Raw genomic sequence first — 14,894 nt, 5'->3', positions numbered from 1 at the left:
AGGCAGCTAAAAGTTATAGAGCAGAATATCAGAGAGATGGGAACTATGCAGAGAATGAGATCCAGAAATCTGCTTAGGAGTTTCCTTATGTCTTTGGCCAAATACAATGCTGTGCAAAGGTAGGATGAGACCCCTTGAGGCTAAGCAAAGAAAACCTACTGGAGAACTGTAAGCTAAACAACCATCAGAGAGACCTTGGTGTTAGGAGATCTTGTTGGGAGACTGATGTTGAGAGACTTTATTGACCTGATGCATTCAGTAGGACTAAGTGAGACCTACAGAAAAGGCTACTCTAGAGCCATCATCACAAAGCTTAATGACAAGCCTTGAAAGGACCATTCTAATTCATACTAAACAGCCTACCAGAATAAAACTCAAATTCTTTTCTCCACAATCCAGTGCCTTAGACTACTCGGCCACACTACTGCCCAAAACTCAACATTTTTAAAGGAACACACCAAAATCCATAAAATCAGCAATGTAACAGGCATAATGACAAGCATCCAAACAAAATTACTAGACAATGGTGAGAATAGGCAAATTCATTCTCTTACTAGAGCTAGTAAGTAGATTAGTGGCTGCCTAGGGCTGGGGGCATGAAAGGAATGGAAAGTGACTGCTAATGGTATGGGATTTCCTTTTAGGTGAATGAAAATGTTCTAAAATTAGATTTGGTGATGGTTGTACAAACTTTGTGAATATACTAAAATCCAGTGAATTGTCACTTCACATGGGTGAACTTTAAAAAAAAAAATCCCATAGATGTTGAAAAATCAAGAAAATGTGACCTATACACAGGAGAAAAATTAGTCAGGAGAAACAGAACTTTATATGACATACATGATAGAAGTAAATGACATTTATGGGCCCAACACGCTTCCGCTGCGCCAGTCTGCTAGCCACAGCTAGTAAATGACATTTAAAGTCTGTTTTTAAAAGAGGTATTATAAATGTTGTCAGGATTTAAGGAAAACATAAATAAGGACAGAAATGAAAACTATAAAAAAACCGTTATGGACTAAATTGTTCCCCTAACATTCACAAATTCATATGGTGAAGCCTTAACTCCCAATATGACTATATATGGAAATAGGGACTCTAAAGAGGTAACAAAGGTTAAATGAATTCATAAGGGTGGGGCCCTAGTCCATTATGACTACTGTTCTTCCAAAAAGAAGAGACACCAGGGAGGTACATGTACAAGAGAAAAGACTATATGAGGACACAGTGAGAAGGCAGATAGAATCTGCAAGCCATGGAGAGAAATTTCAGGAGAAATAAAACCTTGATCTTGAACTTGACACCTTGACACCTTGATCTTGGACTTCCAGCCACCAAAACTATGAGAAAATGAAATGCCATCCAGCCCATATGATTCTATCATGGTAGCTGATGTGGAAAACAGGCAGAAGGAACTGTAGATAAAATTAAATGTCCTTATAACCTGCACCCCATTGACAAATACTTGAGATAGGCAGAGTTTAACATTCTTCCGGGAAACTCCCAACTGTTTTAATGTTAATGCTTTGCTGGAGGGAAAAACAACATAAGTTTGACAATACCAAGGTCTCCAGGAACCTGTGAGTCTTCTTGAGCATATGAAAGTCCTTTTGGAACTTCCCTTATCTTTACTTTTCCCCAACCCCAAGGTATATAATCAATAACTCCTCACAATCCCGAGTCAGCAGCAGCTCTTTCTGCCCATGGTCCTGCCCCATGATTTAATAAAACCACCTTTTGGACCAAAGATGTCTCTAGAATTCTTTCTTGGCTGTTGGCTCCAGACCCCCACACTACTCCAAAAATCACATCGATAGCCACAAAAGACTTAACACATATAGCTAAACCACAATTTATTTACCTACTCATCAATTGATGCACAACATTTGGGTTGTTTCCACTTTTTGGTTATAACGAATAATGCTGCTATGAACATTCATTACAAGTTTTTACAGTATGTATTTTTGATCAACAATGTTGGGTATAATTTACATAATTAAAAATTTAAGTATATAGTTGAGTTTTAACAAATGTTTATAACCATTTGTCAGCATAACTATCAGAACCACTATCTCTCATGATAGATAAGTCTTGCCTATTTTCAAACTTCAAGAAAATAGAATCATACAGCATAGCGCCTTTTCTTGTCCTAAGCATAATGTTTTGGAAATTTGTATATTTTGTTGTATTTATCCATGGTAAATTAAATTTTAATGCTGAGTAATATTCTATTGTATGAATATACCACATTTTGTCAATTGATCCACCTATTGATGGAAACTTGGCTTGTTTCTAGTTCAAGCTATTATAAATACAGCTGCTATAAATGTTCATAATATAAATATATTGTGGATATACATTTCATTTCTCTAGGGACACATGCATATTAGTTTCTTAGGACTACCATACCAAAGTACCATAAACTGGGTGGCTTAAGACATAAAAGAATATGTCTTAAGAATTTTCTGGAGACTAGAAGTCTGCAAACAAATTGTCATCAGGGTCTGAAGCCTGTAGGAGAGAATCCTTCCTTACATCTTCCTAGTTTAACAACCCTTGGCATTCCATGGTTTACAGCCTCTAGGAGTACAATCTACCTTTGTCATCACATGACAGTCTGCCCTTATGTGTGTCTCTCTGGGTCTCTTCTCTTCTTATAAAGACACTTATGGTCTGAACCTATCCCTCTAAAATTTATATGTTGATATCTAACCCCAAAGGTATCAAGAGGTGGGGTCTTTGTAATGTGCTGAGGTCATGTGGGGGGAGGCCTTGTGAATGGGATTAGTGCCTTACAAAAGGGACTCCAGAGAGATCCCTAGCCTCTTCCATCACGTGAAGATACAACAAGAAGGTACCAGCTACGAAACAGGAAGAGGGCCCTCACCAGAAGGCAACCATGCTGGTGCCTTGATCTTGGACTTCCCAGCCTCCTGAACTATGAAAAATAAATTCCTGTGTTTATAAGCTACTGGGTCTGTGATATTTTTTTATAGCAGCCTGAAAGAACTAAGACAATACTAGTCATATTGGATTAAGGGCCCACCCTACTCCAATCTTATCTTTCTTATTTATGAACGTCTTTTTATTTCACCTTTAATTTTGAAGGATATTTTTGCTGGATAGAGAATTGTAGGTTGGTAGTTTTTTTCCCTTTGTTTTTGTTTTAATTGTTTTCCAAGACAATCCAACTTCCCCTGCTTGTATTGTTTCTGATGAGAAATCAGCAGTGATGTTTATTTTTTTTTTTTAAAGATTTTATTTATTTGAGAGAGAGAGAGAATGAGAGATAGAAAGCATGAGAGGGAAGAGGGTCAGAGGGAGAAGCAGACTCCCCGCTGAGCAGGAAGCCCGATGCGGGACTCGATCCCGGGACTCCAGGATCATGACCTGAGCCGAAGGCAGTCGCTTAACCAACTGAGCCACCCAGGCGCCCGTGATGTTTATTTTTATTTCTCTGTATTTAATGCATCTTTTTTTTCCTTTGGTGCTTTTAAGATATTCTCTTCATCGCTATCTTTCAACCATTTGATTTTGATGTGCTTTGGTATGGTTTTCTTTTTTTTCCAGCTTTACTGACAAATAAAATTATAAGATATTTAAAGTGCACAGTGTGATGATTTGATATATGCACACATTGTAAAAGGATTCCACCCATATAGTTAATTATCACATACATTACCTTACATATTTATCTTTTTCCAGTGAAAATATTTAATTTCTACTCTTAAAAAATTTCAATTATGCAACACAGTGTTATCAAATACTGTCACCTTTGGTATGTTTTTATATATATATATACACATACATACATACAACTGCCTGGGCTTCTTTTAACTTCAAGGAATTATATGTGTCATATGTCATATTAGGAAACATTTCTTTCATCAAATATTTTTTTCTACCTCCCTCCCTCTCTTTCCAGAACTCTAATATATACATATGTAAGAATTCTTGATATTGTCTCATAGTTTACTGAGGCTCTGTTAATTATTCTTCAGCCTTAATTCTCTGTGCTTCAGTTTAAAGAGTTTTTATTGACCTGTCTTCAGATTCATTGATCTTTTTGTTACAGGATTTCTTTTCCTTTAGGGCCCACTGTTCTTGGTCACATGCTTTGAAAAATGAAAATGTAGACCAGACAAAGTGGTGGGCAACAAAGCAATGTTTATTGAGTGATAGTAAAGCAAAGTTTGTTGAGTGATAATACAAAGCTCCTGAGGAGGATGGGGACCCGAGAGGGTTGCCACCATCGTTTCTAAGTCTAGGGGTTTTTATGGGCTTGTTGGTGGGCTGTTTCAATCTGATTAACCTTTCATGAGCCTGTCATCCAATCAGATTTTTGTCATTCACCTGTCATGTGGGAAAGGGTAGAGGGCTCTTTCCAGGGTGGTGTAAAATCCTTTTAAGGGTGGTTTCCTCTTAGGGTGTAGGCCCCTTGTCCCTGCCTGCCTTTCTTCCAACTATCCTTCATCATTTTCTTTCTCGTCTCTAGCTCATAATTCATCCAGTGCATTTTTAATTTCAGATGTTATATATTTCAGTGCTAGAATTTCCATTTGTTCTTGTATTAGCCTACGAGGGCTGCCATAACAGAATACCAGAGACTGGATGGCTTAAAAACCACAAATAGTATTTGTCATATTTCTGGAGGCAGGAAGTCCAATATCAAAGTGTATATACGTTTGGTTTCTCCCAAGACCTCAGTCCTTGGCTTGCAGATGGCTGCCTTCTCACTGTGTCTTCATCTGGCCTTTTCTTTTATGCATGCACATCCCTGGTATCTCCTTTTCTAATAAGGACGTTAGTCATATTGGATTAGGCCTCCACCCTTATGACCTTACATAACCTTAATTACCTTTTTAAAGTCCCTATTTCCGGGGCGCCTCAGTGGCTCAGTCAGTTAAGCATCTGCCTTTAGCTTGGATAGTGATCCCAGGGTCCTGGGATCGAGCCCCATGTCGGGCTCCCCGCTCAGCTGGGAGTCTGCTTCTTTCTCTCTCTCTGCCTCTCCTCCTTGCTCTTGCTCTTTCTCTCTCTTTCAAATAAATAAATAAATTTTTTAAATAAAAAAATAAATAAAGTCCCTATTTCCGAATATAGTCACACTGGGTCTCAACATATGAATTTTGGAGGATACAATTCAGTCCATTGCACCACATAATGAGAGCAATAAAAAGGAATAAAATATAGATATGTGCTATAATATGGATGAATCTTGGAAATATTATGCTAAGTAAAAGAAGCAGTCACAAAAAACTGTATATTGTGTGATTCCACTTATATGAAATGTCCAGAACAAGAAAATCTATAGAGACAAAAAGTAGATAAATGGTTGCTAGTCCCGGGGCAGGGGGTGGAGGGATTAGGAGGGAATGGGGAGTGACAGCTGATGGGTACAGGGTTTCTTTTTGTAGTGATGTCAATGTTCAACATTGATTGTGGTGATGCTTGCACAACTCTGTGAATATGTTTAAAACTCGAGTTGCACATTTAAAATGGGTCATTTATATGATATACAAATTATATCTCAATTAAGCTGTTAAAATACATACTGTATGATTCCATTTACAAAAAGGTAAAAAAATAGGCAAGACTAACATATAATGAGAAATAGTAGTTGATGAGGCAGCAGAAGGCCAGCTGAGGACAAAGCATAAGCTGACACCCTGCAAACCGCCCCCACCCCCCACTCCTGGATGGGAAATGTGTGACATTCTTCCAGGAAGCTCCCAACTATCTTAATGTTTTTTGTTTTTTTTTTTAAAGATTTTATTTATTTATTTGACAGAGAGAGAGAACACAAGTAGGCAGAGTGGCAGGCAGAGAGAGAGGGAAAAGCAGCCTCCCTGCTGAGCAGGGAGCCCGATGCGGGGCTCGACCCCAGGACCCTAAGATCATGACCTGAGCCCAAGGCAGACGCTTAACTGACTGAGCCACCCAGGCGCCCCTCCCAACTATCTTAATGTTAATGCCTTACAAGAGGGGAAAACCTTAACTTGACAATGGCAAGGCCTCCAGTCTCCTGTAGGTCCTCTTTAGCATATGAAAGTTCTTTTGAAAATCTCCGTTTTCCCTTCCCCCCCACAACCCCGGTGCAGCAGTTCTTTCCTGTCCTTTAATAAAACCACCATTTTGCACCAAAGACGTCTCGAGAATTCTTTCTTGGCCGTCGGCTCCGGACCTCAGCCCACTGAACCTCACCGACATTACAAAACTACATAAGTAGTTACCTTTTGGGAAGAGAGGGAGAGCAATCATGGGGAGGGCCCCTGAGGTCCCGGCCAATTCTGGTATGTTGGCAATATTTTATTTCTTTTTTTGTTTTTTAAAGATTTTACTTATTTATTTGAGAGAGAGAGAATGAGAGATAGAGAGCAGGAAAGGGAAGAGGGTCAGAGGGAGAAGCTGACTCCCTGCTGAGCAGGGAGCCTGATGTGGGACTCGATCCCGGGACTCTAGGATCATGACCTGAGCCGAAGGCAGTCGCTTAACTAACTGAGCCACCCAGGCACCCGGCAATATTTTATTTCTTGATATGGGCTAAAGTTACATGAGGGTGTTCACTTTGTGATAAGTCTGAAAGGAAAAGCACCATTTCCTCTCTATACTCAATACTTCTGACACCAAACGTATGGGATTTTCCACACCAAGAAGTTCTCCAGTTCTTGGAAGACACTCGTGAGGTGTCCTACAGTTTAATGCAATTCTAAAACTAACTCCCAAGATTTAGCGCAGACCCTGCAAGTTAGTCCCACAAGACTGTCCCCACTTCAGAAACCAATCAGAAGTCCCAAGTTGTCACATGCACTTCTGACTGACTATAAATCAGAAGTTCCCATTACCCTCTCCTCAAACTTGATAATTTGTTAGAATGGCTCACAGAGCCCAGGGAAAGTTTAGTCATTATTACTGATTTATTATAAAAGCTATATTAGGGGCACCTGGATGGCTCAGTCGTTGGGCATCTGCCTTTGGCTCAGGTCGTGATCCCATCGAGCCCCACATCGGGCTCCCTGCTCAGAGGGAAGCCTGCTTCTCCCTCTCCCACTCCCCCTACTTGTGTTCCCTCTCTCGCTGTGTCTCTCTCTGTCAAAAAAATAAATAAATAAAATCTTTAAAAAAAGAATAATAAAAAAATAAAAAATCAAATTCACTACTTAAAAAATAGTTTGGAAAGCAATATGACAGGGGACCGGGAGGGTCTGGAAGATGAGTCTAGCAGACGAGATCAGGAAATTACAAAAGTTTGGACAGATAAAAGGCAATCAGGCAATCAAGGATGGAGTGATCAGCAGGTATTGCTTAGGTCTACACAGACAAAAGGTAGTCGGTGGACGGTACCTGGGTGGCTCAGTCAGTTAAGCGTCTGCCTTCAGCTCAGGTCATGACCTGAGACCCCAGAGCAGAACTTTTTACTCTTTGCTCTCCTTTAAACATTCTTCTGGGGACAGGGTTCCACAATGCCTTATTCTGAGTGAGCAGAAGACAGAGATACCAGGTTAAATCGGAGTCTCCGCCATTCTCTCCTTCCTTCTCTTGTTTTATTTCTTTGTCAAGGTTCTGGCCACTGACCTACCCATAAGAAAACGAATGGGCTTCAGAAGAAACCTCAGCAAAGAGGAACTTGATATATAAAGTATCCTTCACTGAACTGTTAATGCCTTAAGAACAGAAGCCCAAGGGGTGCCTGGATGGTTCAGTCAGTTAAGCATCCACCTTTGGCTCAGGTCAAGATCCCAGGGTCATGGGATCAAATCCCACATCGGGCTCCCTGCTCAGTAGGGAGTCCACTTCACTTCTCCCTCTGCCTGCAGCTCCCCTTGCTTGTGTTCTTTCTCTTTCTCTCTGTCAAATAAATTTTTTAAAAAACAAAAGTACAGAAGCCCAAATAAAAAGGCGTAATCAATAAGGCAAAGTTACTGCTTACAATAAGCACGCTAGCAATGGAATTATTCTAGGGGAGGTTAATTTGGGACAGGTTTCTGGTTTTGGGTTTTTTTTTTTTTCTTACCCTTTTAGCAGCCTCTCCTTATTTCCCCCACTCCTCACTGATGAGGGAGCAAAAGGCTAGCTGAAGACAAAGTATAAGCTGACCCCGGCAGCCTACTCCCACCCCCACTCCTGGCTGGGACATGTGTGACTTCCAGGAATCTCCCAACTATCTTAATGTTAATACCTTGCTAGAGGGGAAAACAACCTTAACTTGACAATGGCAAGGCCTCTGGTATCTTGTAGGTGGGTCCTCTTTGGCATATGAAAGTTGTTTTGAAAACCTCCCTTTTCCTTACCTCCTCCAACCCCATAGTATATTATCAGTCACCCCTCACAACCCCGGTGCTGCAGCTTCTTTCTGCCCACGGGTCCTATCCCCATGCTTTAATAAAACCACCATTTTGCACCAAAGGCGTCTCAAAATTCTTTCTTGCTCATCAGCTCTAGACCTCACTCCACCGAACATCACCTATATTCCAAAACCACATCACCCACCCCTGGCAACCACTTTTCTACTTTCTGTTTCTGAGTTTGACTTTTTATTTAGATTCCACATATGTGATGCTCCGCAGTATTTGTTTTTCTCTGTTGGGTTTTTTTCATTTAGCATAACGCCCTCAAGGTCCATCCATGTTGAAACAACAGCAGGATTTCCTTCTTTCGGGACAGTTAGGTTGTTTCCATATCTTGGCTATTGTGAGTAATGCTGCAAGGAACATCGGAGCGCAGAAACCTCTTCAACATCCTCTTTTCATTTTTTTTTTTAATATATCCCCTGAAATGGGATTGCTGGATCATATGATTTCCAGTTCTAATTTTTTGAGGAACCTTTATACTACTTTCCATCATGACAGGTTCTTTTCATCTATCTGCTCTGCTATCCTGGCTTGCTCTCTGTGGCTGGTTCCGTCACCGTCAGAAAAGGGTGATTGCTGCAGTACCAGGCATTACATGAAGATTCAACAATATGAGGGATGAAGAGAGACCATTTCTACTATGTGTGTGTTTTTTGTCACCAGAAAAGCTTTCTTCCCAGTCACAAAAGGACAAATAGTATACAATTCCACTTATATGAGGACCTAGAGGACTTAAACTCATAGGGACAAAAAGTAGAATGGTAGTTTCCGGGACTGAGAGGGGAGAATGTGGAGTTGGTATTTAATGGGTATAGAGTTTCAGCTGAGGAAGATGAAAATGTTCTGGAGAAGGATGGTGGTGATGGTTGGGCAACAGGGTAAATGTTCTTAATGCCACGGAACCGTACACTTAAAAATGGTAAAATGTGGTTAAGTTTTGTTCTGGTTTTTTTGTTTTAAGATTTTATTTATTCAGGGGCATCTGAGTGGCTCAGTTGGTTAAGCATGTGCCTTCAGCTCAGGTCATGATCCCAGAGTCCTGGGATCGAGCCCCATGGCGGGCTCTCTGCTTCTCCCTCTCCCTCTGTTGCTCCCCTTGCTTGTGCTCTCTCTCTCTGTCAAACAAACAAACAAATAAATATTAAGATCCTATTAAATGTTTTTTAAATAAATAAATAAGATTTTATTAAGATCTTATTAAATGTTGTTGTTTTTTTCCTCACATGAATTTTTTGCTTAAGGCATATCCACCCATTGTCTCCTGACCACATCATGTACCTTGCTTTGTGATTTTGTGCACATTACTCCAGTTTATAATACCCTTCTCTGTCTTCTCTGATAGTCAAAGACTTACATTTCCTTTAAGGCTAAGCCCAAATCCTACCTTCAATGTTAGCATTTCTCCATTATCCAAGGCTTTAGTGACTTACTCTCTCATCTATGATTTCTATGGTCTTATTTGGTGCACATTTTATATACATTTTCTTTTTAAGTATATGTCCTGCCTTCCCACTTGGACTTTAAACACATTGAATTCAGGGGTCCTGTTTTATGTCTGCGTTTATTTCCTTATTTATGTACATACATATGTATGTATGTATTTTTAGAGAGAGAGAGAGACAGCATGACAGAGAGAAGGAGAATCTTAAGCAGGCTCCACACCCAGCACGGGGCTCAATCTCATGACCCCGAGATCATGACCTGAGCCGAAGTCAAGAGTTGGACCTCTAAACGACTGAGCCACCCAGGCACCCCTGTCTGTTTTTATTCTCAATACTTAATCTAATACTAAATAATTATTAGTTTCTAAGGATGATCAGATTTTTAGCATTGATACAATACATCACAGAAGGTCTGGGGATCTCTTTAAACCTAATTTAGATTATAGTTGAATAATGACGCTGTTAAAATTTGAGACTAATATTTCCATCAAATTTAATCCTTGTATATATCCATATATACATTTATTGGAATACACACAGAGCCACGATTACATCTGATTGTTTTGCTATGTTGATGTACTATGGCTCATTTTACAAAAGCAAATATGTGCGTTCTAAGACACCTGTGCTCACAAGATGAGTTCTCTGAAACTATATTTGGATGGACAAGCTATTAAAAGCTTCTTGTACTGAGTGACCTTTCAGGCAGAATTAGATCAAATACTCATACTGCCGCTGCCTGTTGCTGAGTGGAAGACAGGAGAAAACCCTGGATTCAAACCTCCATTAGGTTTTTGTTTTCCTTGTTTGGTTTCCTTTCATTTTGCCTTAAGAAGATGAACAATGAGACCACAGCCCTGATATCCTTGAAGGAGGCAATGAAAAGGTTGCTAAGGGCTACAGGGAGGGAGCAAGCATTGCCTGCTTTTCTGGGAAAATGGGTAAGAGAAGAATAAAGAATAAAAATAGGCAAAGAACTATAGACATGCTAATTAGAATTCTGTCTCTGTTTAAAGTGATTTAAGTCTTCCAGGTTAAAAATATATATAACTAAATAAGAAAGAAAAATTACTCCCAGGTGAATTCCATTCATGTGCTATATTCTAGGTACACAAAATAAGTGAAATACGGTTTCTGTCCTCAAGGAGCTTAAAGCCTATATGGATAACAGAAGTATTCATAAATACTAGAATGTGATTGACCTTATGACCTTATGATGGTAATGTTCCTAAAGGGCTATGAGAACATGAAGAAAGGATCAATAAATTTTGCCTTTTATACTAGGAAAAGGAACACTTCACAGAGAGACATTTAAGCTGGATCTTAAAGTATGAGTAAAAAGTTATGAGAAAGAAAAATATGGGAAGGAATTCTGGGGTGAGGAAAAGTACTTGGAAGCCACAGAAGCCTGGAATCGTGTGCTGTGTTCAGTCAGCTGCTAGATGTCGCAAGTGGTTAGTGACTAGGATATGAGAGGACTGGCAGAAGAAGGGAGCAAAGGGCTAAGGGCTTTATGTTTAACCTCCTGAGGATATCCAATTTGGCTCTAACTGTATCAATGGACAACATAGATAATCAGTTGAGTTACATGAACAGAATTGTGTTTTAGAGGCATATTTCTAGGGATGCCTGGGTGGCTCAGCTGGTTAAGCGTCTGCCTTCAGCTCAGGTCATGATCCCAGGGTCCTGGGATCGAGTCCTGCATTGGGCTCCCTGCTCAGCAGGAAGCCTACTTTTCCCTCTGCCTGACGCTTCCCCTGCTTGTGCTTTCTTTCTCCCTCTCTCTCTCTTTCTCTCATGCTCTCTCTCTGACAAATAAATTTTTTAAAAATCTTAAAGAAAAAAAGAAGCATATTTCTAGAGGATGGATTAGAGGTAGCAGAAATTGAAAGCAAGGATTCAGTTAGGCTCCTGTAATCCTAGGTCAAAGTGAAAGATAGTTATTAACTGGTTTAGTGGTGATGGAGAGGAAGGGATAGTTCAGAGGCATTAATGGAGAGGAAGAAAAAAAGGTAAAAATTATTCTGAGATTTCTAGTTCAAGCAATTGAATAGCTGGTGATATCACTAACTAAACTGGGGGATTGTAGTAGAAAGCAGACTTGGATTCGCAGACATGTTGTTTATTTGGAATGGTGTGGGAATGCCTTTTGGTGAGAGGCTTCCCAAAAACTGTTAACAATTGTGAACTTTTATACTGACTGACAAGCTAGAGTTTCTCTCTATAGAGTTCAACCTAGAGATGACCTATAAGCAATATAGTCTTAAAGGTGTCAACGTTAATACCAACAGTATGCCAGATGACATTGTTTTGACATGCAAACGGAGACTGCTGGCATATTAGGTCCTGCAGGCTTACACTCCTACGAAACACCATACATTTCATAGAGGGCCTTATCTATATGTAAATAAAATATCCAAAACAGTGAGAAAATTCCACCATAGTAATTTCTGATGATTGCGGGGAGGGGGATAGTTAGCAGGTTCAGTTTAGGACAGTTTGATGTCTCCATCCAGGTGAGATGCACAAAACACAGTTAAAGATACAGGTCTAGAGTTTAGGAGAGATGTGGTACCTGAAGCTGAATTAGCCTTGAGATAAAGTGAGGACCAAGAAGAAAAGATGGCCAAGGACAGAACCTGGGCAACTCTAAAAGTATTCAGGTCACTGGGGACGTGGAAGCTCAGGGAAGTGGTATATGTATTTATCTATCACTTCTTTCATGAAAAACAATGTGGGGGGTCTTGAGGCCATTGAGTTGTGTTGTTTCAGTTCTCGGAGTCAGTTTGACATAATTCTGGTGCCACAGCGCCCCCTGATGATTAAGGTTGTTCAGAGCTACCCAAAATGCCCATGTTGGGTTACACAGCTCAGCAACTCATTCACATCGTCGATGTGGATCATATGAGACGTTATTTTATTACTTCTGTCTAAGGCCTTTGCTAGGTATTAGGGGACAGGTATAAAGTTGTCTCAGAAATAGTCTCTGATTCCCTCCCTCCAAAAGCTTACAATTTCATTCATGAAATGCTAACTCTAAAAATAAAGCAGGAGGTGGGGAGTGACAGGTAATGGAGGCAGTCCCTGTGAAAATTAAGTCGGCAGGGTGATCTCCAGGCAGAAAGGCTAGGGGATTCAAGCAAACAGTGGAAAGTGAGCTTATCCTGAAGGTAGGATAGGATTTAGGCAGTCAGAATAGAGAAATGCACCTTATTAAATACTGGTCCCAGCACTAGCTAGCTATGACATTAGGTCTCAATCTTTTGGAGACTCAATTTCTTTATCTGTAAAGTTTATTTAATTTTTTAGTAATCTCTACATTCATGTAGGTCTTGAACTCATGACCCCAAGATCAAGAGTCTCATGCTCTTCTGACCGAGCCAGCCAGGCACCCCTCAATTTCTTTATCTGTAAAATGATAAAAATGACTGCTTCATTTCTTATGGTTGTTGTGAGAATCAAAGCAATGCTTGTATTTAAAATACTTCTTTTCTTAAAGTAGGTTCCATGCCCAATGTGGGGCTTGAACTCAAGACCCTGAGATTGAGAGTTGCAGGCTCCACTGACTCAGCCAGCCAGGTGCCCCTAAAATACTTTTGAAAATATAAAGTACAATACAAAAATCAAGACATGGCAGATAATTCAAGTAATCAGACGATTGAAAGGTTTGGCAATATAAGGAATATAGGACATAGGATGATGGTTAGGGAGAACAGCAAATAGGAACATCTGTTCATCATTTAAATAGCTACCCAAATTAATGGCAGTTATAAACAGTGTATTAGAGCTTTATCTTTTTTTTTGTTTTAGAGCTTTATCTTAAGGCAAAACTAAGGTTTTGTCCCCTGTCCTAAAGTCCCGCTTGATTCTTTTATTCTATAGAGTAGACCACAAACTCCAAGCTTTAGAAGCACAGTTTAAAGAACTGGACTGCACCAAGGATAGTCTGACCCAGAGATTTGAAGAGCATAGCAAGGCTCTGGCAAGCCAGGCAGCCCAAGATGAGCTGTGGAGAGCAGTTCTGGCAACGAAGTGAGTATCCAGTGAGAAAGCGGTGGAATTTTGTGGCTTCATGAGAGCTTGCAGTGGTCATTCTAAACTTGAATTTCAATGGGTTGTGAAGAAATTATATTTTCGGAGGTCAATTCATTCAAAAAAGTTAATTTGAGCACCTGTTGATAGGCCAGTACTGCCATATACATCTCGTCACAGTGTCTCTTTTCTGACAGTGTCTTGCTAACACAGAGATGGGTGACATAACTCCTCTGCTGTTGAGAAATGTGTAGTGTGAGGGGCCTGAGAACTAAGCTACCCCATGTAGGGCATGCCCTATTCTAAAATATTTTCTAAAATACAGTCGCTGGTTCTTCTCATGGGTTTGTATCCTAATAGAATTAGTTTTATGTTTGTACATAAGGAGTTCTACTGATTAAGAAGCTCTCCACATTTTTTGTAGATTCACTTCAATGGAACTGAATATTTTATACAGCTACATTATCGAAGTACTCATCTGCTTGCACACTTGTGTGCTTGAGAAGCTGCCAGACCTGGTGCAAGGTCTTCCCACCTTAGCCTCTGTCCTGAGACGAAAAGTCAAGAACCAGCGCATTAGAGTTGTGTGGGAGTCTGTCCTGGCGGAGTGTGGGCTGCAAGAAGGAGATATCACAGCACTTTGTACCTTCTTTATTGCCCATGGTAACAAGGCAGAATACTATGGTACTAAAGTGAGGCAGATGTATATCAGGGATGTTGCTTGCCTGATCACCAACATGGTAAAGAACCAGGCTCTGCAGGATAGTTTGCTGAGGGCTGTTCAGGTCATTGAGAAGGGGAAAGCAGTGAAGGCCCCCGAAGAGCAAAAGTCATCCCTAAAAGAGTTGATACCATCAGTCAGAAACTAACTTTGATGACCAAGAGATTCTACTTCCAGCAGTTTATCTTGAAAATGGAGAAAAAAAGATGTATGTACAATTTATTACAGGCTTATTTTTATAGCAAAAGTGAGGGGAACCTTAAACTAACTATGATAAACTGATACAGTGGATACTTTCTGTGTAGCAATAGAAGAGAATGAAGAAGTTCTTTGTGTAACTGTAAAATG

General features: G+C 40.1%; 1 protein-coding gene across 1 annotated transcript; it reads left to right on the top strand.

Moving 5' to 3' along the window:
* Positions 1-10,629: 10,629 nt before the first annotated feature.
* SMCO1 (single-pass membrane protein with coiled-coil domains 1) lies at positions 10,630-14,694 on the top strand. The gene is made up of 3 exons (XM_028100813.2): positions 10,630-10,679; positions 13,676-13,825; positions 14,250-14,694. The coding sequence occupies exons 1-3, from the start codon at positions 10,630-10,632 to the stop codon at positions 14,692-14,694; spliced, it is 645 nt and encodes a 214-aa protein (XP_027956614.1).
* Positions 14,695-14,894: the final 200 nt, after the last annotated feature.

Source organism: Eumetopias jubatus, unplaced genomic scaffold (genome assembly GCF_037043125.1).
Source record: "Eumetopias jubatus isolate StellerSeaLion01/CBP00866 unplaced genomic scaffold, mEumJub1_p1.0 scaffold_1, whole genome shotgun sequence".
NCBI classification, from domain to species: Eukaryota; Metazoa; Chordata; class Mammalia; order Carnivora; family Otariidae; genus Eumetopias; species Eumetopias jubatus.
Note: the sequence above shows the minus strand (reverse complement) of the source record. Positions and strands in the feature narration are given on the sequence as shown.